The following is a 25,848-nucleotide window of genomic DNA, read 5'->3' on the forward strand; positions in this document are numbered from 1 at the left end:
ATTTTTGAAAGTGGGGAATGCTTTGAGATTAAGCAATACATTACAGTTTTTGATCAAATGCCAGAAGCCATAGGTGAATAGGAAACAGACATCAGTAATTACAGTTTGTACTTCAGCTATTTCAAAACCCCTTGCTTCAATGAGCAAGTATTAACTGGACAGACACTCCTTCACAAATTAGAGGCTGCAAAGACTTATTACACACCACATTTATCTTTGAAACTTGTCCAACAGAATTAAACTAAAAAAATAATGATACAGATTATGGTTGCAGGCAAAAAACTATTAAAACTCTAACAACTATATATATGTTTTTATCTGTCAAACTGTCCCTGCAGCCACTCTTCAGTTAAGGAGCTCAGGAATGCAGTATTAAGTACTAGTAATTGTATTAGTATGCTGTTGTCAAACTTCAAACTGGCTGTATTTTATCACAGGAGCTGATAAAAGAATTTCTTGTGTAGGCCTTAAAACACAATAGAATTGCAAGAACATGAGAGGGGGCAGAAATGAAAACATGGCACCTGAGTGAGAAGTGCACAAGGTGCATCGACACTGCTCAGTGAAACTGCAGAGCCACCAACTTGACATCACCCAGGTCTGCTGAAAACCCCAAAGCAAACCCCTCACCCCAGCACAGCACCTGAGTGACAAACCCAGTTCAGAGGCCAGACTGGCAAAGCCTGGCCCACAACAGAGCAAGCTTTGAGCAGGCCAAGATGCTCCAGAGACAGCCTTGCTCAAACAGCAATTGTGAGAGCACATTCCTCTTTCGAGGTATTTCTTTGGTTTACTCCAGAGAACCACACTTGGGAAGCTACATGGTTTTTCCTTAGAATACTTCTCAAGATATCCAAGAGAGCACCATGACTGATGTTGGATGAAATATGAAATAGTGGTGGAGAAAAAAACTAGGGCAAAACCAGTGCATACATTTATGTTTTTCAGGACTTCTGAGGGGGAGGAAGCACTTAGGCAAGGCTGCCTTTAAACTGTTGCCCAACTCAAGATAGCATCAAATGAACTTCTAATAAATATTTGGCTTCACAACAGGTTTGTACTGAAATTTATAATTTAAGTACATTCCTCTAGATTGGTAATTTCAGTCAAACAAGGAGATATTGCAAACTTTTGATCTGCTAAAAGACTTATTATTACATCTCAAATTTAGTTCACTGTAAGAGATTATATATTTAAGCTGATTAAAAAGCTTTCAGTTAACTAAAACAAGCATTTGGATTTGTTTAACACTGTTAAACAGGAAGAGTCAAGTCTCAGAATGCACTTTTACTTGTTTGGCCAAAATTTACATCACAGACCAAAACTACTGAAAAAAAAAAGGGTCAGGAATGCAAAGCATTTAAAAACAGATCAGCAATTTAGGAAGATGATTATTAAAGGCACAGTTATGCATTCATTTATTTCTTATGCATTTTTACAAACTCTATAAAGGTGTATTAGGCTTTTGTATTTTCCCTGTTAGAAATGTTTGAACATAGTGTAATTCTGGAAATAACTAATATTTTAAGCAAATACTTTAGGTAGATAAAAAGGTTTGAAATGTGACAAATTTTAAATTCATCAAAGTAAATTCATCAATACAAATATTCTGCCTACTTCCTAAACAGTTCCATTATTAATGGCCTAACATAAAACTAGTTGATTAAGTGTAAAATATTACAGGTAGCTGGGCAATAGCTGTTTTTTGAGGGCTTGGGTTTCTGTTAAAGCACATTTTCACATCAAAGAACACCAATCCCTGCAATTAGATCAAGATCTTGATTTGACAAATACTGTTACTCTTAAGAACAATTACTGAAAAAAAGTATATTTAATAAATGATACTTTAAATTAAAGTTTAATGGAATGCTGCTGGTGCGTTTGGCATTAATTATCAGCATCGTTCTACTTTTCAGTATATAACAAAGGACAACTGTATCTAACGCCCATCTTCCAGCTGCTTGAAAAATACATGAAATTATGGACAGAGTGCCTGGAACTCCTGGACAGGAACATTTGGAACTGAGGAAGATCGTGATGAAGGGTCATGGTGTAACCTGTGTGTTTAAGCATGCAAAAATGCAATTTAACACTCACTTCACTAGAGATATCACTTGCTTCCTTCCACACTAAAGTTTGCAAAGCAATGTAGTTTGTAAACCACAGTGTGAGATTTATGATGTTTTACTGCAGAAACCTGTTTAGCCCCCAATTTACAATCCTGGCAATTGTCTTCAACTCTGTCATCATAACTAATTACAGCTAACTGCAGATTACCATATTGCAAACTCTCATCTGTGTGAAAGAAAAATGATGTTAAAAAAAAGAATCAAATATCCCAAGGGCTAATGAACAAAAATGCACTATTCCATCTTGGACTGCAAACCTGAACTCTTCGAACTGCTGCCGTAAAACTTCAAATTGCTATTTGTTGGCAAGTTGTTTTAGCCCCAAGTACTTACACAGTAAATCACCATTACACTAATACCATACCTTTGGCCTGAAACATATTAATCTCAGTTAACAGTAACTGACATTTACATTACCAATTCAATTCAGGCGTTGTGGTGACTAAACATATATGCAAGAGCTTCAGGGAGAAAAGTTATTAGTTTTGAATGTGTACTTACTTTTCACTGAGAACAATTCTGAAGAAACATTGTCATCAATTCTTGTTATAATCTTATAACATAAACATTCAAATCCTAATTGATCTGTAAAACATTTGACTTGAAGTAAAATCTGCATTTGTATCTTGGGTGCAGTGAAGTGTTCAGCATAACAGTTCAGGTATTTTTCCAAGATATGTTTTTATATCTTTTTCTCTGGGACATTTGAAACCCGTGTTCTTGGGAAGGAAAGAAAAATGGGAAATTGAAATATTCTGAAGAACATGGCACCAGGATATGCCCAATAGTACCAGATCCTTCCAGGAGAGGGAGGATGGAGTTTTTCAGAGAATTTTTTTGGCTATAAATGCCATTGGTTGGTTTTGCTCGTCTTCATTTAGTGTCTTCCCCCAGCTTTCAAGCAGAAAAGATGGACTTACTGCATTTCTGTGAAGTCCAGCAACAAACGTGCCCCTCCCCTTATACCCACACACTATAATTGCAGTACAGCACAAAACACATTTGGACCAAGGATTTTATTCCAACTTCAGAGAGTTCTCTACCAGCCTCCAAATGCATTCTGAAATGCATTATCTTTAGCTTTCATATCTAGGAGAAAAATGCTGTATTTAACACAGTATTGATGTTTAGATAGTATTTTTGCTATATAATTTATAAGAGAGTGCCAAAACAAGATAGTGCAGTTTAACAGCATTAAAATAAATATAAGGCTTTTGATGTGCTGTGTTTTGTTTTGGGGGGTTTCATGTTTACATTTAATAAGTTGCCCACAAAAATTCTTCAAGTAACAACAGGTATTTGACTCCTGGGGAAACCAGGATGGATTACATGTAGCCCATGTTGCTTTTTGTTTCCCATCTTTTCTTGGCTTCAAATCTGAAACAAAGCACAAAACCCACATTAGGAATCATGTTTATGTGTTTCAGGTATTTAACCAAGTCCTTCCTAACAACAACAAAAATATAAACTTATTTTTAATCCTGTAATAAAGACATGAAGACAAATATAGCCATACAATCACCACTTTATTTCTGCTAAAGCCTCTGTACTTAAGTCTGATACACTCCTAAAAAAACCCACCAAAACCCAACAAGGTTAAACTAAACGAATAAGATTAGCACAAGCCTATTTCAACTAAGAAAACATTTAACTGAGATTGTATTGTACACACTTAGTGCCAATGAAACCACAAATGTTTAATTCCATACTCAAATGACTTACCCCCAAGCAAGCTTCTTTTTCTTTTGAGCTTCTTGGGCAGCCTCTGCTTCTTGCTTGGCTTTTACAAAGTTGCGGCAAGCGGCAGCTTTGGCAATTTTCACACCAAGCTAAGACATGAAAAGGAACAAAGGAAAACTGATTAGATGCAAATGGCTCATATGAAATTTAAGCCTCACAAATTACTTGGTCTGATATTGTTTCTCAAAAGTCAATAGATACTAAAATATCTTTCAAATATTAGGCTGATGATGCACTATTAGACCAGACAAATAAGAATGTCTCTTGAGGGAAATACAAAGGCGTTAGGATTCTGGGGCAAGCAGTCCTTTTCACCAAATCCTTCATTTGCAAAAATAAAAGCAAAGGGCAACAGCTCACTGGATCCTTTTGTTTGTTTGTTTTACATAAACAGGCATATACACATACAGACTTGCCATTATTAGGACCAGTCTGTGACCTCAGCTATGCTAACACAATAGAATCAAGTCTTACTAGCATCAAAAACACCCAAAACCACAGTTTTATACAGGAAGAGCTGCTACCACCACATATTTTCCAGTAGAGCCACTAGACATGTTTTAATCAGTCTGTCCAAAAATAAATGATGCAGTATCCTTACTGTCTATCTCCACGTTACAAGCTTTTAGATTGTAAGGGTGATAATATGCCAGCTTTTCATGCAGGTGAATACCACTTCCATAAACTTAGGCAAACTGTGAGAATTAGGTTCACTTTAGTGAATGTCAAGTGCAGGAGGGAAAGGCAGGGAAGAGTAAAAAAAAATGGAAGATCCTGTGAACTATGACCAGTTTATTCTCCTTAATCAGCATTCGTAACTTGTTCACTGTAGCTACATTTTGAGGTTGCTGTCTTGACTTGACATTCTGTGTTATGAAGGAATTTGTTCTCAAAAGTTACTGCTATTCTCCAAGACAAGCATGCAATTCACTTACCCCAAATTGCTACAAACTGATGTGGACAAACAGGTTTTCTTTCTATCCACACCCAAACTTACTGAAATTAGCAAACATGTTTCTGACTGGATATTCTGAATTTCCCCCAAAATGTCATGGAAGCATCAAAGAACGGCAGACCCAAGGGAAAGAATACTCTTTAACACCTTAGCTGAAGTTCCACTATTAATGGTAATATACTTGAATAATCTGCAGCATCTATGCAGACAAATATTTACTCTTTATCCAGAGTAATCCAGAGAAATGCTTTATCCAGGTATGATGAGAGAGATCCCAAGAACACATGTTCAGGTGCACATGCACTGACACATTTTCCACAACTATCCCATCAAACATATGATAGGCAGGTAATCATTTTGTTAACAAAACAAAAAAACAAAACCCCAATCCAACATCACTACAAGCTCTTCCACCTTATGGTCCTCTCAGGGTTCAAGAATGAAGAAAGGAGCCTTTCTGCAGCAGCCTTCAAGGAAAGGCAGCAAGCACAACATCAGTTTGTGCTTTGTTTGAGGCTATAAATGCTGGCAACACAAGCAGTTAGGAGCTGAGCATAATAGTTCAAAAGGAAAATAGATATTTTCATAAGTGTAATATTTTAAAGGGAAAAAAAGAATGCTGAACACGTTTCTCATCCACTATTTGCATGTGTTGTAAGGTCGTAAATATGTACCTTTGGAATCAGCTTGATGCACAGAATGTGACCAGCTACTTCCAAACTTTTGTATTATCTATGTAATTTTCCCCTGAGAATCAACATTTTTATTATCAGTAATTCAATGCCAACATCTGAACTGCTACATTTCAGGTCAAAGACTAAAACATAACATTCTTTTATTTGCACTGTCACTTAATATTTAAGGGCAGCTATTAACCTTAATATACTCACAGTATAAAAATGCTTAAGAAAACTCACCTAAAATATTCAAAAAATGTTTACTTTTAAATTGAAACAGGAGTAATTATTAGCTTAAACAAAAGGGCAATCTGATGGCTGAAGTCATTCAGCAGAACCATGCCTTTATTAGAGGTATTTTACTTCCTACCACACTTGAAAAAGAACTTTTACTGTGTGATGAATAACAGCATTTCCTTAAAATATATTCTAGCGGCCTATTGAGCACTCATACACATACAAATATACACAAGTGAGCTCTAAACAAGTGTTACAGAAAAAGCTTTTTATCAGCATTTCTTGGAAGACAGAATGAGTTCTTCCTTTTTTGAAAAGTACAGAAAAAAATGGGATAAGATCCTCTGCAGTGTATGTGGAAGTAAAAGCAGAAACATTTTGCAGCATTGTTATAATTTCTAGGCTACACAGAGTCAAATTTTCAAGACATGAAAACAAACATTGCATGTAAACACACACAAACATTTTAGCCAGATTAAATGTCTTCTGCTCCCACCCAAACCCAGACACACATCTTCACTCCCTGCTCCCCCCAAAAGAAATCCATAAAAGCTTGGTCAATGGATTTTACATTAAAAAAAAAAAAAAAAAAACCACACTAACATTTCAGGTCATCAGATAACTCAATAAAATACAATCTTAAAAGAAGTAAGAAAGCATGAATAAAAATATATACAACAATTTCTTGTGTAGTCAAAGTATCAGCATTTTCCATATAGAACATCCAATATTTTGCTGCATTTTAATTAAGGTGTCTAAACATTATCACAAAGAACTGCAAATTGGTCAGAGCACGCAGTAAGGAAAATTAAGCTCTAAAGGCTTTTTATCACCATATTTCAGGAACCAAGGGTGTAAAATGTTCTAATTTGGGATATATTAAAAGCCATAAAAGGTCTTTCAAAAAGATTAATGGTACTTTGCTTGGATTTAAGATAAGGGCTTTAGCTGGTTGGAAAAGCAGGGCCCTGGCTAGACCCTTGAGGCATTCATCTTTACAGCCACTTGGAAGATTTGTAAAAGCGTCTGCATAACCTCAAGCAAACGCACTGCGACATTTTTTTTTTAAATTCCTTTCAATTTTACAGGTTTAAAGTGTGTAAATCATACTGGGTAGTAAAGCTGATATAATGGTTCATCCTTGTAACACTATATATATGTGTATTTTGAGACAAACTTAAAAAACAACTTAGTTTCGACAGGGCAAAGACCTTTCCATTTTGAGGTTGACCAATAATCATGTCAAATATCTTACTCTAGATGTTTAATGTAGCATAAATGAAAATTTCCAATTCATCTGAAATTGTTACCTTGTAACAAATATCTGAAGCTTTGCTTCTTTTTGAACACTTTCAAGGCATTTATTTAAAAATACCAATTACCATACTTTAACTTTTTAAGGAATAACAGGTCTCTATGAAAAATATTTATGCCATTCTCTTTTGTTCTTTAATTAAATGAAAACAGATGTTTTCTGAAGTAAAGCGGAACCATTACTGGAGTACTTAAAGTGTTAAGGTCTTTAATTTTTATATCAGTTTGGTCTACAATTCCTGATTGTCTTTACTCAAGCTCAACATTAATGTCAAGCAAGTTACCTAGGAGACGAAAGAGATCAAAGAGACAAAAAACCCTCAAATGTCTGATTAATCAAGCCTGCAAACAGCTTATTTCTTTTAGCCTGCATGCAAGTATGAAAATGAGATTCTGGGAGCCGTACATTGTGCAGATTTGTTCATTCTTATCAGAACAAAGCCAGCGGCAGCTTATTTCATGGATCATTGGCACTGTCATCAGTGCTACACAGAACGGGTGACAGCTCCTCATTTTGAGGCTTGAACAAAATTAGCAAAAAGTCGGCACAAATTAGCCTCTCATCTTTTTAGTAATATGACATTATTCATTTACTTTTTATCCAATTTTTAATTTTTTCCTTGTCAGCTATCCCTTTCTAGTGTTTCTTGCACAGCATCATAAAACACTTTTAAAACAAGCAAAGAAATGGCTGAAGTTGAAATAGAATGTAAAGTTCAGGCAGAAGAGTAAACATTTTTACTGAGTTACAACAGAATCTACTGTAACTTCCAGAAAACTTCCTTGCAAATCAGGACATTTAACATTAAACACCACAAAGCAAAGACTTGTCTTTAAGATAGGACTGTAAAATGTAGACACTGAGTGATACAAATACTGAGACGACGGAATCAAGAACAGCTCCAGAAACACTGAGGTATGAAATACAAAATGTTAAACCTACAAAAGCGCCAACAAAACATCTATATTCAAACAGGTCCTGAAATATCCTATGATCATAGCAGAGAAGCCAAACAGCCTTTTAATACAGTGTTACAGTTTCTCATCAAATATGAATCTAGTTATTTCAGGCCTGCCTCTAGCAATGATTTTCTCCTTTTATGTTATGGAATGTTATCCATTGCTGACGTATATAAAATATATAAAGCAAACAAGAATACCGAGTGGATTTTGCAGTGAAAATTGTCCCCTTTCAATGATGTGCTCAACTTCCCCTGTAAAATACTTTGTAATACCTTTGTTGTATTTTTATGCTGTGTATTACAACATCATATTATATTTGGATGATACAGTAATGGAGCAAGGACAGAAAACTGTTCTAATATTAAGCTCTTTGCTAGACTTAAACATTTAAATGCAAGTAACTTCTTCCATTCATGAGAAAACACAACATTAAAAAATTAACCATAAGCTGTTAGATGCTTTACAGAGCCCCCTTATAACAAAGGCAGTTTTAAAAAAAGAACTGTAGTACTGTTTTCAGCAATTTCTTTATCTCTGTTCTTCTAAGTAAGAAAGCTTATTAACAAGCTTTGAACTTAAAATCACATTTACAATAATGTGCCATCAACAGTTTTATAAGCTAATTAGAAAAAAAGATTAATTAATGACTGGCTGCTAATAAAATGGCAATCATGAAGAAAGAAACCAAGGGTGCTAAGCTTCAACTACCACCAATTAAGAGCTAATTACAAACAAATTATATATGTGTTTTGCTGTGGGCTTTAATTTACTAAAATGGTTTTAATTAAAAGAGAAAACATGCTGATTAATTGAACTGCAGAAAAAATCTACAGTATAAACTGTGCTTTGTCTGTCTCTTTAATTAGACTTGTAACATCTGAAATCTTTTTTTAAGGTTTGTTAAGGAAAAGATATACATAATTAAGGGAGCATAAGAATGTAATTCTAGGTGATAACCCTGCCATATTCCAAAGGTTAAAAGAAAACCACCTCAATGAAGAGGAATATTTGGAAGCACCTTCACTAAGGTAAGAAAGGAAATCCTTCACAGATAAAAAACCTCTATTTTTTTTTTTTCCTTTTTTTCGGGGTTGGGGGCGGGCAGTTCTTCAACAACAAGAGTTCCAAGTTAATTTGTGCTTGGTTACACTCCATATAAAATTGCATCACTTTAGGTACCTAAAAAACACTGTGAGAAATTGTGAACATTGCACAGATCTTAGAAATTTTATTTTAACAACAGAATAGCATCAAGTTCTAACTCCTGTCCATATCTGACAGTAATGTCATCACAATCAATCACACCCTACCCAGACTGTCACATGGAAACCAGTTTCCAGAATGGTTCTCAGTATTTACAACCCACAAACTACCTTGTATACTTCCCCTTCTAATTTATATGACTAGAGGTTACCTGCAGACAGAAGATACTAATTTGATCATAACAAAATGGTCAAAACTGATGCATCAAATTTTGAAGACAACAGCAGGACTGATCTTGCTGTAACATGAGGATATTCCAGTGAAGAGCCAATTAATTTCATCAATTATGATGGAGATCTTTCATTTAAGTTTGATCAAATACCAGTGTCCCTATAAATTGCAGCTTTTTAAGTCTTTCCCCAAACTGCCAGAAGCCACTAAGCCAAGCACTTAGGAAGTGCTGTCAAAAAGTCTGTGCTATTTAGAGACTGACAAGTGCTACAGCAATTTAGCACACTAAATTACAAAATATTTTAGAAGTTACTTTTGACAGGTAAGTTTAACATGGTCAAGATTATTTTATCGTGTTCAAGTTACAGTCCTCAGGCTAATGCGTTCTTAGACAATGTGGCACCTACCTACCAGGCAGCTCACACAAAAAACACCAACAAGTGCAAAGTCTGAGCTTTAGTCCGATTAGTCCTCCCAAAATCAGAGCAATAAGAAATCTGCATTCTGCTTTTTGAGACACCAAACCATGATTTGAGCACAAAAGCACTATGAAAAAAAACCCTTCTTCTCCAGAAGGAAAAAAAACTTGGAAAATATATTTAAGGTGTGCTGGTGGTGGGGAATCTTTTAAGATTCTTTGGTTTACATATGAAAATAATTTTTACAAGTATCACTCCAAATTGAAACTGATTTACAGCAGAGTGAAATTACCAAATATCTGCACATACCATCCTTACTCAAAGGGATAAACACATCCAGCTATGCACAGTCACAGTGTTCTAATTTATCTTTTATTTATTCTTTTAAAAAATCTAGGTGGATTCCCACTAACACAGTAGGAACAATTTAATTACATCTCAAGATAGTATTCCAGAAAGATTTTTACAAAGCATTAAAAAGTTGACATAATTCCAAGTGTCTGTTCTCAGCTCCATATCCAAGTACCTGCTACTATGAGATCTCAGCTATCCTACCCTCAGGCATCACAAAAAAAAGGTGTAATTTCAGCCCAGATAAGTGTTCACATAAACTTTATTTTCTTAATAGCCTTCATTCTAAAAGGCTCAGAATTTTTTGGGTAACTCCTACATTAACATTTTCTATTGGCATCTCTCAAGTTAAACAAGTTATCCTTAAATGCAAGGTTCAAACAATAGCTTCAGGTATGCCAGTCTACATCTGAGAAGCTCAACTATAAAACACAATGGACTCTGCCAATGCTGGAAGCCCTGGAATGTGGTAACAAAGACAGCAACTGGATTATAATAATAAACACTAACTGTGTATATTGTACCATGCAAATTGCAATGAATTGCTTAGTTACTTAATACTAATAGTACTGTAGGTATTAAAGACATAACTCAGTAGTCTGTGCTTGAAGATCTACAGTCACTTAACTTAAGGAGTATGCCCCACCTGCATGATGTTGATGCTCAAGATATTTATCAAAGGAGTGCTGATCTTGGACACTGTAACTGCATCACAGCACTGTGGGGCTCCAGTCAGAAGCTAAAGGAACAGAGTTACTGGAGGCCTAAATTATTCTCTACAACATAATGCAGAGATGCCCATATTTTTTTCAGGAAAAAACTTAACTCGTGTATAAAATAATGAAATCAAGAATTTCAGGATCACCAGACCAGTGAAGCAGAACATTCCACAAGAGAATGTGCTGTGGGGATGGCCAGGGATGCCACAGGTAGAGATCTGCTACCCTGATAACTGACAACAGGGACAACGGGTAATACTTTGCAGTGAGGTTTGCCCAGAGATTAGACAGAATATTCAGCAGCATTATGTACATACAGTTCATTTTTAAGATAGAAATGCAACAGCAAATAAAAAAAGGGGGAACACACCAGCCAGCCTCAAAAGCTACATATGAATCCACCAAGCAGCCACTACTAAATACAGCCTCATGCAGGAGGTATCCAAGTTCTGACTCTCACTCCAAAACCTGGAATACTCCTGGACTGAGAAGTTTTGTTTTAAAATCAGCATTTGTGTGTATTTGTCAAAGCAAAGAAAACAACAAATAATGTATTGCCCAAAGCCTCATTTACTGCAGTGCAATAACATTTTCCTTAAAGGACCTGCAACAAGTACCACTTGGAAACCTGAAGACCCAAAACCTTAGAGCGGTATCATTTAGGTTCCTAGAATGTAAAATTCCATGATGCACTGACGGCTGCTAGATTATGCATATTGCCTAAGTCATTACTGGTTTTAAATGAATCTGATTTTAAAAAACCTTTTCTCACTGTGTCATAACGATAGGATATTGACAGCATCATTTTGACATTCCTTTGCTTTTCAGGACATGTTTTTACCGTCTATACTCATCATCTGTTTATTTTTGGCTTCATTTTTCTAAATACTGAAGCTGCCCTATCAGTTTCACAGGCTTATAAATGTTATACATCAAAAATTAGTTTCACTTATTAAGGCAGGAAACGGCTTTAAGAACTCTGGGATCTGTGCCTCAAAGCAAAAGCTTTATCAGCAGGTTCCAGTCACTGCTTCTTGCAAAAGAAAATGGTGCCGATTAAAACCCCATACACCTGATTTCAAAAAGAACACCTACCCACTGAACATTTCTCACATGGCTGCAAGGGGGGCTGCATGCCAAACAGAAGATAGCTGTTTCTCACACACTCTCTGTCCCCAGCCCTGTAACACCGCTCAAGAAAAATGAAAACTATACATAAAGAGATGAAGTTGAGATAAAAGAACAATAATTCATCCACTTATTACTCCAGACTTCAGAAGTGGTACTTCAATACAGCCACAGTATAGTTCCATGCCTGACTTGCTCACAGAGTTGTGCTCCATTTGGAAGTTAGAGGGATACAAATAGCCACATAATTTTAAAATTAACTCACTTCTTAGAGGTATTGTATTTTAAAATGGACATTTCTGTAAATTGCTAAGAGAAAAGTAGCAATTGAATCAATACTATACAACATGAAAGCAGTATTTTATTAAGTGTACTTGTATACAAAGCAATGATTGTTCAGTCAACCTCTTCCATAGGCAAATTCTCTTTTTATAGCTCTTCACTGAAACAGTCACTGTTAGAACAATTTCCTTAGGAAAAAAATTATCCATTTATAAAAAAAAAAAAAGAGCTTCCAAAAATCACAAAGAAAAATGAACCTTGCAGTGAGCAACGGAGCACATCTTTACAAGAGCAGAGAACCCCAGTGAATTCACATGGATTCTGCCTCAACAGAACTCCTCACGAGAGATCAAGCCAGTCATTTGAGTTTCCCTTCTTTCAACATACTATTTGTTCAGATAAACCCACTTAACCAAAACCAAGTCAAGGCTGTGAATACTAATAATGTTTCAAGCATTTTGTTTTCAGAATTACAACATGCTAATATTTGAAAGTCAACAATTTGGAGCTAATGTTCCACAAATAATAATACACTGCTGTAGCACCTGGGATATGCTAGATGTTGTATAATCCCATGGCTACCAAAATCAGATAACAGTTTATCATAAATATTACAAAACCTTAAAACTTCTTACATTAATTTGTTTTTATTGTCAAACAATTTGCACTAGAACCTCAGTATGTTTTATTGATTATAATACTCCAACCACTTTAGAGGAGAAGGGATAATGACATTTGTGAAGGAGAACAGCAAGTGTTTTTCGTGTTGTACACATGAAAGGTAATAAAACAGTCAGAATCTGGTCAGACTTAAAGGGAACATCAGGACACATTCCTACCACTGTCAATAGCTGTTATCTTTGCAGACTGAAGTCTGTGATCACTGGTGACAAGGCAGGTAAGAGTCCAGTCATTAGAAACTGCCTTGAGTGACTAAATGGAGGAGTTTAATGATTTTGTAAGAACACTCACTGAGGAACAGTTACTTTTACCTAACCTCAGAGAACCTTACGAACTGTATTTCCCACTTCAAAAGCCGTCTGTTTTTAAAGGCATTACAATACTGTAATACATTGCATTAAACAGATTGAAATCTGCAATTTTACATTAAAGCTTAGTTTAAAACAGTGTATTTAAGAAACATTTACACTATTTGTATGAGAATGAGAAGCAGTCAAAATCTGTCTTTGCTTTCCTAATCCTTTTCTAATACCTTTGAATTTTGCAAGCATATACAGTGGACAGAAAATTCCCATTACCTCTGTGAAGATGGAAGAATATACAAGATAAAGGAATGAAAGCAAAAATTATATAATTAATTTTTAGCATAAATCTAGAAGATTTATAGTTTAAGTCATACTACTCAAATGACTTTAAAATGATCAATTCTCCACTCACTGAAATAGCACTTTTTTTTTTCCTTAGCTGGCTTCAAAACTACTCCACTATCTTTTTATCCTAATTTTTTCCTCTGCATTTTCTCCCCTATGCACAACTAGCAGTGAGCAAAACAGCCTTCATGGACTTTAGCTACTTCAGCTGCTACCACCTACCATATGTGCACCAATTTAACAATTTCTTAGATGAAATGACCAGAGCTATCTGCTAAGATTCCTCACCAGCTTTAAATATTCACTAAGCAGTACACCCAGATTTAAAAGGTCCCATTTTGTGGCAAAGAGAGCACAGTTTACATGAAATTACTCAGCTACACCAACTAACAGGACAACATCTTGAAAAAATGGTGTTTCCCTGGATTTGTTTTTAGATATGTATTTATACACTAAACAATTATGACAAGGAGGAAAAAAAAAAGTCCAATGCAATTCTAAGGCTACAGCAGTGTATTTGACAACCATCTACTCCCATTCTTCTTCAGAATTCTTCCAGCCATCAACTCCTGACCACATGAATACACAGAAAAAAAAAGTATAGGTACACAGCTTGGGGTTATCGTGTCCTTATTTGCTCTAAGCTTGCTAAATCTCTACCTGTCTTCATACTTCCCAAGCTTATGGGTGAGATAATGCAAAAAAAAAATATGAGGCACAGGGAACTGAGAGGAAGGGAACATCCTACTCCTGTCCTCTTGGCTTGCAACATGGAGAAAAATCAAAAGCTCAGTAGAGATGACCAGTTACCAACTCCTCGGAGTTGTGGAGTGAGCAGCAAGGCTCTAAAGCAAGGTTACTTCGGATAGTTCATGGCTGTACTTTCAATTCTTAAATAGAGATACAGCTATCCAAGCATTGCTCCATCAGCAGCAAAGTCCTTCAATCACTGACAGGGATCTACTCAGGAAACAGGAAAGATGCTGCAAACAATCTTCAATGCTGTTTTAGTCATGACACTTTTAGTCCAGATGTGCATAACTAAATGACCCCTTAGAGTTCTTGTTAACAGCCCACTTACCTCACGAATGGCTAATCTGTCACTCAGCTCCTCAGCCTTGGCAATGTCACCTTCAGCCACACATTTCTCTATGCTCAGTTCAAGGCCAGACTAGGGGAAAAAAAAAAAAAAAGGTAAATACCTTTAGAAAAAAAAAGAACATATTTAAAGGGAATACTTCCTTTCTAAAAATATTTCTTTCATAAAATTCTTTCAGACACTGCATAAACCTGTAATTTCTGTGTATCACAAATCACTCTGTCTGTGTATTGTAATGGACAGTATAATTAAGAATACACTGAGAGGCAGCCTGAGCACAAATCATTGCATTAGTTCCACCTTATGTGCAGGATAATACTATAGGTTAAAAAAATTACACGGGCTAGTTTATGCCTGTCACAATAAAATTTCATCTGAAGATCTGGCTTATCTCTTCCATCCCTGGAGCTTTCTAAACAAAATGTGAAATATATGTGTCAAGTAACATGAAGAATGGCAATTACCACTGTATCGTTACAGTTCTAAGATCTTATCATTATCCAAAAAACAGAGTTCTGGCACAAAGCCACTCCACTGTGCTAATAAATTAAAAATTCTAGCAGCCCTATGGAAAACAATGAAAAAGCTTCAAGATTTAAAGGTTGTTTTCTTATTTTCCGACGTTACAATCAACGTAACATAACTTGTTTAATGGCAACACTTACAAATAATGCAACAATAGAAAGTAAGTATTTCCTGGAAATTATAGTTGGAAACTTCTGATGGAATACAGAAGGGTAGCACAGCAGTAGGCACTGACTTCAGAATTTCACAAAAAAACGCACTCTCGTAACAAAAGACAATTTACGGTTTCACTGGTTTTAAATATTAGGGAAGCTAAAGACAACACATTTGATAGTTTCATGACATACACTTTTTTAAGAGACAAAAGTGAAAAAGCTAATGGAACTCCTGAGAAACAGTGATCTGCAAACACTGCACTTTAATTATTTCAGGTGGTAGATGAAAAAAACCACACAACTGGAAGTTGCAGCGATGGCAAATTCTGTCAAGATGCCTTTTCTGAAAATAATGAGACATATCTTTCACTAGGGATAAAATCCCTGAAATTACAAGGAAACCATCTGCATTTTAACACTTTGGGCCTCATTCCAGATCTATCCTGAGCAGTTTAATGACAACTAAATAGGCGCCAAAAGTAAGAAGCAAACAAATCCTCATGACCTGCATGTAGAAACTTACTTTAAGAAAATGAAAAATACAAAAATTATCATAAAGGAAGCTAACTGAACAGTTCATGTCATAGAACTTACAGAGAACTTTACAAGAAAAACTACAGAACCAACAGCACTACCAGAAACTCAGAATATAATGAGATTCTTAACTTATCCATCATGTGTGCCAATTATTTCAGATATGACTAGTTACACAGGAATGTTTATAAACAGAATGTGTTAAGAATCCAGTCAAAATGTATGCTAGCTTTGCCTCTTTAATTCTTGTAGCCACTGGTGTCAACTGAAGGATTTATGTGAGACATTTTAAAGCTAAAACACGAGGAAACAAAAGAAAAGTTTGCATATCAAGAGTTCTGTCTCTCACAACAGCAGAAAACAAAATTAGACAGGAAACAAGCCTGGATACTGTCTTAAAAGAAAGCACAGCAAACATTCAAGGACATTTATTTTAAAAGTGCACAAAATTCCTCAGAGGGACTTGATCCTTTACTCTCAAATAGCCTCAATTTTATTCCTATTTCAGTTAAGGACAAGTTCTTTTACTGCCAAACACAAACTGACAGTGCCTTTGTATTAACAGTCACCTTTTGTGGAGCTCTGCTATCCACAGGTGATTCAAATCTATCATTGATTCCAAAGTATTGTGTAAGCTCTTTCCATTTGTCTTCATTTTCCAACTGCTGACTACTAAAAACAAACAAACAAGTCATTAATATAACCACTTCCCTTTCCACAACTTGCAATATCCTTTTCAAAGCTAAAATAAACTCTTCCATTTGGCAGACATGGTCTTTCCACCCATTCAGTTTTTAACTGAAGTGAAATTAATTATCCCTTCCCCTTTGTAAGTGTAATTTCACAATCTTGAAAGCAGGCTGATAGAATCATAGAACCATTTAGGTTGAAAAAGCCCTTTAATATCGAATCCAACCATAAACCTAACACTGGCAAGGAGGAGAAAGAAGGGAAGGAGCAGGCTGAACAGGAGGAGGCTGTATGCAGTAAGTAGGAAGAACATTAAATCTAGTATAAGTTACATTAAATAATCAATTTGTGTTGATTTTTAAAATCCAGCAGTAACACTCCATCAAGAAATCACTCATACAAATTCAGCCTGCCCAACAGAGACACTGAACAAGTTTAGAAGATATTTTACACAGTGCTCAAAGCTAGGCTTTGGCTATGAATGTGGTCAAGCTTATTACAAGTTTTGCCTGCCACTAACAGACCTCAGGTAATCCCATTGACCTGGTTATACCTCTTAGCCACTTCATCAGTCTTTTTCTGTTTTGCTAAAGGAAAAAAAAAAAAAGAAAAATCCAACATTACACAGTGATACCCCACAGCATCCAATGAAGTTAACAGAGCTCTAATTGGTCACATTTCCTTTGAAAGATCAACACACTGGGACTTTTACCCAATGATCATGTGGATTTAAACCACTCAGCTGTAAGAAACTCCTACAGTATCTGTGAAGTTTCAACCAGAATATGCAAGTTTTACAGAACTACTGAAATACCCTTAACCATTATAAAACAGTATTAACTGAGTAAGTTTTACCTCCTTTTTTAAGAAGAGGACAAATATATTACTTGCATTCTATGTAGCAATCTACAACCTCACTACAATCTTGCAAGTGATGTACCAAAGTGAAAAAATAAAATCCTAGATAACAGCTAGAACACAATTTTTCATTTAAAAAAACCCAAGCCAAACAAAACAACACATGAAAAAAAACTCTGAAACCAAAAATAACAAGCCCACAAAATAGCATGTATTGATACTAATTCAATTTGAAAACAATTAATTCTGCTAATTATAAAAAAAAACACCTTTCCGGCGGCGCTTTCTTTTTCGGCATCTGTTTTCCTCTTTTGCTTGCATTTTCATTTCACGGTGTTTCTTCTGAAGCTCCACAAATTTCTACAAGATTATGAAAAAGCAAGTCAGTATTTTTAATTTTCCCCCCATTTTTAAGAAATTACATAAAGAAATGTCTATTTATCCACAGTGCCATGTGTTACCTATTACATCCCAATTTACATATCGAGAACATCCAGCTCTGATGGTGTTAAACTGGAATTAAACTGTGCTAATCTTTCACCACCTCTCTCTGGCTTTCTGTCCTCCCTACATCTCAGGGCTGTTCAGATCTGACAGTTCTCTCATGGGATGTGACACAGAACACACTTTTGCTGGTTCTGCACTCCTGAGCTATTCCATGTATTGTTACTGCCCAGCTGGCAGTTTGCAATTCACAAATTAGTGACAGCATGGTCCTTGCACAGCAGGCTACCTGCAAGGATTGATGGATGTAAGAGAGCAACTGTTTTTTGTCAATTCTTATTTTGAAACCAAAGCCTAAAACACAGATTGTTTTGTTAAAGCTTTCCCCCCCCCCCCAAGTCTTTACATGCAACTGCAAGCTCAGGTTATAAGGAAATCTTGAGTCTGAATGCTTGCAATTAACCCCTTCAGCAAGCAGCAGGGCACACCTCCACCTCCCAGGTATGCAGCACCCCCACAGTGGCTGATACACTGAGCTGTAAACCCCTTTCTAATGCAGAAAGCACCTACCAAGCAGCTCAGAGCCCAAAACCACTGAAAAACACAAGTTTTATGCAACTCTATAGTTATGAGAACTCCTTGCTGCGCTTTTAATCACAACCAAACTACCACCTAATCACTTCCTTCCTAAATTCCTGATCACCTTGCTTGAAACAATCTAAGGTGCATATACTCAGATCATATTTTACCTCATTTCAGACTTGCATATTGACTATTCACACTGGGTTATTTTAATCTAAAAATCAGCCATTCAAGTTTGAGTACACTGCATTATGCTCATTTGGAGCCCTCTAATGATACATACATTCCAGATATTTACAGAAACTCCAGGAGGGCATGTCTGAGATTCACCTTCTTCATCTGTTACTGGTACCACAGTAAGTTCACTGCTGGCATTACTTTCCTGTCCAGTCCCCTGAACTCTTTCAGTATCTTCTTTTGCATCTTGCTTTGAACAGGAATCAGGCGATTCGTCTCCATCATCAGAACTTAGATCAACATCACTTTCATTCAGTCCTGGAGGTAACAGCCCACTCCACATCTTCCAGTTTAAACAAGTCCAAACCACTTCAAGTCATTGCGAAGACACCAGGTTACCCATCCCAAGATAAAAAAAACCTGCAGAAGAGAGAAACAGCAAAACACGTCATCAGAAATATTTTAGCTTATCTTACATAACTATCATTACAAGCTTTAGACAAGCACATTATAAAACTAATAATACTTACTATTTCAGAAACAAGCAGACGACTTGAGTACACAGGCTGACACTACTGGTTCTTTTTCCCCCCCCACTCCTTGTCCTCTAAAGTTGTGCTCCTATGCGTTTGCTCATAGCTCCTTCCAGTTTAGGGGCGACACTGCAGCAAACGCCTCCCGTCACTCCCCAAGGGCAGCTTCCCGGTACAGCACAACCACCTCCCTTCGCCGCCGGGCCGCGACAGGGAACAGCCCGGCCGGGGAGGCGGCAGGCCGGGGAAGCGAGGGGGGCCCGCTCCGGAGGCAGCGACTCGAAGAGAAACGCGGCTCCCCACGGGCCCGGGGGAAGGCAGCCGGCACTCGCCGTCCCGCCAGTGCCCGCAGGGCCGGCGGCGCCGCCGGAGCCCCCTCAGTGCCCGCACCCGGCCCCGCGCCCGCCGCCCGCGGCCGTGTTTACCTGGCCGCCATCTTGGCACCGCCGGAACACCCCGCGCGCGGATTGGGCGGGGCGGCGCAGCCAATCGGCGGGCGCGCCGGTCGCCATGGCAGCGGGGCGGGCGGGGCGGGGCGGGGCGGCCCCCGGGCAGGGCCGGGGCGGACGGGGCCGCTGTCGCTGTGAGGGGAGCGGAGCGGAGCGGAGCGAGTGCTGCGCCCTTTGGAGCGCGCCCGGGGGAGCTGATGGGACAACGTGTGCCGGCGAGGAGTCATCAGAGTCACAGAATCATTTCGATTGGAAAAGGCCTCCGAGATCGCAGAGTCCAACCTATGACCCAATGCCACAGTGTCAACCAGACCATAACACCGGGTGCTGCATCCAGTCTTTCCTTGAGCACCTCCAGGGCCGGTGACTCCACCACCTCCCTGGACAGCCCATTCCAATGTTTCATCACCCTTTCAGTGAAGATATTACTCCTAATGTCCAATCTAAATCTCGATGCAACATAAGGCCATTTCCTCTCATCGTGTCTCTTGTTCCCTGGGAACAGAGCCTGATGCCAGTCTGGCTCCAACCTCCCATCAAAGAGTTGTAGAGAGCAATAAGATCTTCCCTGAACCTCCTTTTCTCCAGACTAAACATCCCCAGCTCCCTCAGCTGCTCCTCATCAGACTTGAGCTACTTTCAGAAGAAAGACAAGCATCAAGTACAGCAATCCTTGCTGCCATAAAGGAATGTGGCATCTCTTCCAACAGTAAGCCTTGTAGTTAAGCCCCACCAAAATGTTTATGCTGGGATGGAATGGCAAGGGTCATACTCTTCAATAATTGAAAAATCCTTACAAAGTTCCCAGTAGTGCCTTGGATTAATGTGGTAAAGAGAAAACCACAAAAACGCAAAGTCTGTGCAGAGCAAAGGGGTTGTTTATCTGCAGGACTGTCACATTTTGTCCTTTCAGCTTTCATAGGTGCGGCAGACGACGCAAGTATTTAGGAGCAGCCTGAATATGATTCAGCAAGAACATCTTGTATACAAGGAGCAACAGGAAGGGAGGCACGAGGAAAAGATGAAGGGATGAGGCTGACATCACTAGCACTGAAATGTGTCTGAAAGACGGGAGGTTTCCCGTCTTTGAAATAATTAGTGAGGAGATGTACTTTTCAGTGACAGTTTGACACGTTGCAAACTGTATCTCAATAGGATAATGAGACTTTTGAGAAAGGAATTTTTGACCCTAAATCATGACACAACCCAGTTGTGGACAAACATGAAAAGAATGAGAAAAGGGCAAGTGTTACGAAGGTGGATAATAGGGAATATGGCTTCGAGTAGGAATTTCTTGGTTGATCCCAGCTTCTGGGATTGGCTGTGCATGGAAGGAAAATCTAAATGCCTTTCTCATGGACATAAATCAGATCTTCAGATTGTTTTCCTTTTTATGCCATAATTTTACATCCTCAGATTCATTTCTAAAATCAATTAATTCCGCAAGTAATCACTTTTTCATGAACTACATGTAAATTTCACACTCAGCTTGCTAACTAGATTTTCCTCTCATCTGGGAAATCAATTTTTAAGAGAGTTATTTTATTTACATTGAATAATTGGTTGTATTTGGTACACAGATAACTGGTAATTAATAACTGTATTGATACAGGATATTCATTGCTATTTGTTCTAGGGAGTTGTTAGACCGTTAGGGTGCATGATATTTTCTTAATGTCACCAAATTTGAACACTCTCAAAAAACTGAAAGGTGTGTGACATCCTTATGACCTGTAAATTTGTATATTTGGTAGGGATACATTTTCAGAAGGCAAATCTAATTTCATGACACAATTTGTATCCGAACATCGTACTCCTTATTTAGTATCCGCAACCAATCCATAGCAAGAATGGCACTGGTAGTACACACAAATGAAGTACTCAAATATCCACATTAATTTCATTTTATAATTGCAAAATAATTGTATTTGTCATTTTAAAAGCCACATTTTCAGGATAATCTCCAGTCCTTCCACAAAAAAATTCTGACTCCTCACAGGTTCTTCCATAGGAAAAATGGTGGTTAGAGCTCCTGCCTGACTTTCATTAGCCCAGAAGCATTTGTGTCCACAAAGTCAGTGCTTGATGAAACTACAAGAGATTGTTGGCTACTTACCAGAATTTGGAACTTACTGTTGGGTTTTTGTGTTGAAACAATGTGTAGAGTCTTTTTATCTGCAGAAGAAAATAGAAGGCAGTGCAACCTTGTGACCAACCCTGATGTCCCTACATCAGATTTGTGATGGCTGCTATTGTGGCCAATACTTGATTCAGTGTCGAATTTTTCTGATGGCAATCTTCTGTTCCCCGTTGAGCAAATATTCAAATAATCTGATTTATTTCCTTTTGGTCAACTGATCTAACTTCCTTTCTCACTTGAATTCCTGTCCTGGAGACCTGCCAAACAATGACTCTCATGAATGAAACAAGTCATGCCTCTGAGATTCTCATGGAACATCAAACTGGCACAACACAGTAATTACAGCTCAGATATTTCTGATGCTATTATTAAAAACGACTTGAACTTTAAAAGGAAAAACTACTGCAGTTAGATGTAATATCAAGTTTAATTTGAATCTTCCAGGATCGCTATGATATTTTCAGGTTCAAGTCAATTTTCTCTTTATCTCTCTTTAACTCTTCCTTTAGCTGTTGTTGAGTAGTTACAGATACTAATGTGAGTCCCGGTTGTTATACTGTACTTTGTCAGATGTGCTTTGGGTTCTTTCTGAAACTCTCTTAATGAGTACCAGTCACTGAAGTGGTCAGAGTTGTCAGATACCAGAAAAGCTGATGGCTGTGTGCACGCCAGGCCCCCATGGCAGGTTGTCACAGTGCAATTCTCATTTTCAGACCAGCTGTAGAACGCACTGAAAGCCTGAACTAGTTCCTTGCATAAGGGTTTGAAGCCATGGTCTAGCTAATCACAAATAATCCTCTACATGCTTATTTCCACAAAATGCATACATTTTCCTAGTGCAGAAATGGAATCTATTCCAACATAATTTTTGCATTCTTATCTGGGTTTTTTAGCAGTAAATGAGGACATAAGAAACTTCTTCTTAAGCATATAAATATGCTACATTTTATCCTTTTGAGACGGTGTTTTCAAACGATGTCAAAATGATCAAGAACTGGATTCTTGTTTAAACATAATAGGAAGGCCTTATTGTATTAGCAGATTACAGTCATTGTGTTAGTATACTATCTACCTTGTATTCATTTTTGCCAACATAATGAGAAATTTTTCTAGCATGGTTATATTTTAATACAATAAAATAGTGTTGGAAAGGAAAATTAATACGATTTTAAAGAGAGATGTAAAGACAATAAAATAGCCTCTAAGTTTTCTTTCCTAAACTTTTAATTTGTTGCTAACTTGAAATATACTTTTTATCAATCCTTTGAAATAATTACAGTCAAATGAATATTTAAAGTCAGTTAAAAGGTTTACAGATGGCTTTTTTTCCACATACTCTGCTATATAAGATCTAAGCAAGTCTGCCCAGATGTTTCTAAATTTTCTTATTTTAGAGAAGTATATAACTGATTAATGTGGAATCAGGCTCTGAGCTTTTAATGAGAATATTTTCATGGCACCTTTTACAATGTCCTTGCTCCTCTGAGGTTTGCATTTTGATGAAAATTCTGACCACAGGATCAGAAAGAAATGTCTGTGGTTTTAAGCATCAGCACCCCATGAACAAGTTGCTTTGTCTACTCTTTTAAAAAAGGCATCTCTAAAGCACTAACACACAGTGAGTGCTCAGGGAGGAAGTAAGACCTTCTGTTCAGAATTCCATATTGAAGCTTGGAAGATCTGTACTCAGTTATCATTCTTGCCACAGGCTTCCTGTGAGGAATGAACAAGGTGTTTTCAACTTTACTGCCTCACTGATGGAAGAGTTTTCATCACCCTTGTCTGTTGTGAGCGTAAACTCTGAAGGTTTTGAGCCTGTTTGGAATGTTCAGGGCATCAACAGACACTGGCCAGGGCTACACTGGATTTCACAGGGTCAAGCCAAGGAACAAATAACAATTAGACAAATTAATTTTGCAGTGTAGATCTTACAAAAAGATGTAAGCACTTCAAGGTGCTGATGATCTGAGTTCTCTAGAATAAGTTTTTTTGCAGATGGCAAAAACATAAATGAGCTGTTGTAGATGTACTCATACCAACCTTAACCTGACTTGACTGGATCCCCGCAAGGGTAGGCAGTGAGGGTGTGAAGTTCACTTCTCATTTTGTCATAGCATTTATTCATCCCCTTGGGATCCCCTTGGGGCCTGGGGACTGTTGTTTTCTCACCTGACCCCTCTGCTGCTGCATTTGTTGTTTTGAGTGCAGGATATGTTTTATGGAACCTGAAGCCATTAAAATTTACTGCAATATGAGGTTCTTCACCTTGTATTGGACAAATTTCATTGATCCAAATATATCAATCCCAATTTTGTTGTAATGAACACAAAATCTTTATGCTGGATTTGGATCTTGGATGGGTTTCTCTGGGATAGAAGAGAAACACCCTTCTGCCATATTACCAAATGGAGTATCACCTGACTGTTTTTACACAAAGAGTCAGAAAACAGTTTTCTTAACCTCTCAGAGAGTTTTGCTTTGTGTATTAATGGGTGTTGTTTAGGAGTACAACAGTGAGTCTTACAGCTCGTGTGGCACTCAGATATGGAGCTAGGGCAAAGTACTTGACCTCTCCTTGGTTTAGTTTGTGAAAAAAACAACACTATTTTAACTACTTTTCAAGGATATTAGGTAAAATTAATTAGTTTAGTATTGGTACTGCAATAAAGGTCTATATACTTGGAAAGTCTTATAAGAATCTCAATAGTTTTATTTTTGTGTTGATTTAACTTTGAAGGGCTGGTTTTGATACTTGGTACTGTATTTGAAGTGTGCTATTGTTTCATTTTTATAAATAACAGCTGATTTTTCAAGCTCCTATAACGAACCTATTTGGTCTCTGTGTATGCCAATGCCCTCTACTGGTTTGAAACACAATCGCTCATCAGAGGGTATTGCTGTGCTCCTTTACTGGGAAAACTGTAATGTTTAAATTATTTTCCTTTTCAGAGCAGTAGAATTTTTGTTGTGTAGCCAAGCTTTCTGTGAAGTGCAAGAAGCTGCTCCATGGGCCAGCTGACAGCTGGGTGACTCTTGTGCTACACATGTAATTCCATGCCAGTTTTTTCATTGCCTTCTGTGGTTTTGTTTCACTGGATTTGCCATTCTTGCCGTTCAGGCTCATAGGTAGCAATCCTGAGAGGGAAGGAGACACACACCTGAGACTTGCTCAGTACAGAGCCGCTGTGTAGATGTTCCCTCAACACAATGGCCACCACTCTAAGGAGCCTCTCTGCTCTTCAGCCTGGTCCAGGGCCTTCCAAAAGTGAGGGGTGGTTGTGTTGACAGGCTGTGATATAAAGAACCCTTGAGGCACAGGGGCTGCAGAGGTAATGAAGTGCCTTGAGGAAAAAGTCTTAACTATCAAGGGATGGATCCACTCCCCCCTGCCACAAACCAGGGGTCACGTGGCTGTGGAATGTGTATCCAAAGATAGTGCTACCTTCAGAGAACTCTACTTACAGGTAAGTAACTCTTCTTTAAAGGAGGTATCTTTGTGTGGCAGACTGTTTATGGGAGCAATTTGAATTGAACTTTAAATGAAAAAGGCATATCTCTGTAAGTGGTAATAATTTTAGTCATCTCGCTGTGGCTAGGGGTTGTGGAATTCATTAGCACAGATTAACATATAAAGTGGGTGAGATATCTAATAGCAAACGTAGAGGTTTAGGGACCTTAATTCATCACTGAATGAACAGCGTGTACAGTATTAGGGACTATGAAATTTTTAATTTACACAAAGTGTCCAAGAATATAGGGAATAAATTTAAACCCAAAACAGATAATGGAGCTGTGCCCTGCCTAGCTGGCAAGTTGAATTGTTTTTACACTGAGTGAAGAAAGCTAATTATCCCAAGCACAAGGAGACTGCTAAAAATAATAAGATTATAAAGAATAATTTGCTGATATAATTACAACAAAATTGGGTACACACAATCGTCAGATACATGTATTGCTTGACCTGGGCGAGAAAGTGAAATAAA

General features: G+C 37.6%; 1 protein-coding gene across 3 annotated transcripts; it reads right to left on the bottom strand.

Annotated features, from left to right (window-relative positions):
• Positions 1–3,130: 3,130 nt before the first annotated feature.
• FAM204A (family with sequence similarity 204 member A) lies at positions 3,131–19,751 on the bottom strand. 3 transcript variants are annotated; one of them, XM_069020129.1, is made up of 8 exons: positions 19,702–19,751; positions 18,850–19,163; positions 17,810–17,900; positions 17,236–17,269; positions 16,562–16,664; positions 14,761–14,850; positions 3,852–3,958; positions 3,131–3,506 (listed from the first exon to the last, which is right to left on the bottom strand). In XM_069020129.1, exons 2-8 carry the CDS (start codon positions 19,084–19,086, stop codon positions 3,455–3,457), a joined length of 714 nt encoding a protein of 237 aa, XP_068876230.1. In that variant the 5' UTR covers positions 19,087–19,163; positions 19,702–19,751; the 3' UTR covers positions 3,131–3,454. The 3 variants fall into 3 exon arrangements, with proteins under 3 accessions (XP_068876230.1, XP_068876231.1, XP_068876227.1); XM_069020130.1 differs by lacking the exon at positions 19,702–19,751 and adding an exon at positions 19,274–19,695 and having other exon boundaries at positions 16,562–16,661; XM_069020126.1 differs by lacking the exon at positions 19,702–19,751 and adding an exon at positions 19,274–19,695.
• Positions 19,752–25,848: the final 6,097 nt, after the last annotated feature.

This window comes from Aphelocoma coerulescens, chromosome 6 (genome assembly GCF_041296385.1).
Source record: "Aphelocoma coerulescens isolate FSJ_1873_10779 chromosome 6, UR_Acoe_1.0, whole genome shotgun sequence".
NCBI lineage: Eukaryota > Metazoa > Chordata > Aves > Passeriformes > Corvidae > Aphelocoma > Aphelocoma coerulescens.

What these genes read in the sequence shown, in the direction of transcription:
- FAM204A (XM_069020129.1), bottom strand. Translation starts at nt 19,086, where the DNA reads ATGTGGAGTGGGCTGTTACCTCCAGGACTGAATGAAAGTGATGTTGAT. An exon ending in ACTGATGAAGTGGCTAAGAG is followed by an intron (nt 16,665 to 17,235) that starts GTATAACCAGGT and finishes GTTTGTTTTTAG; the next exon opens with TAGTCAGCAGTTGGAAAATG. An exon ending in ATAGCAGAGCTCCACAAAAG is followed by an intron (nt 14,851 to 16,561) that starts GTGACTGTTAAT and finishes TTTTTCCCCTAG; the next exon opens with TCTGGCCTTGAACTGAGCAT.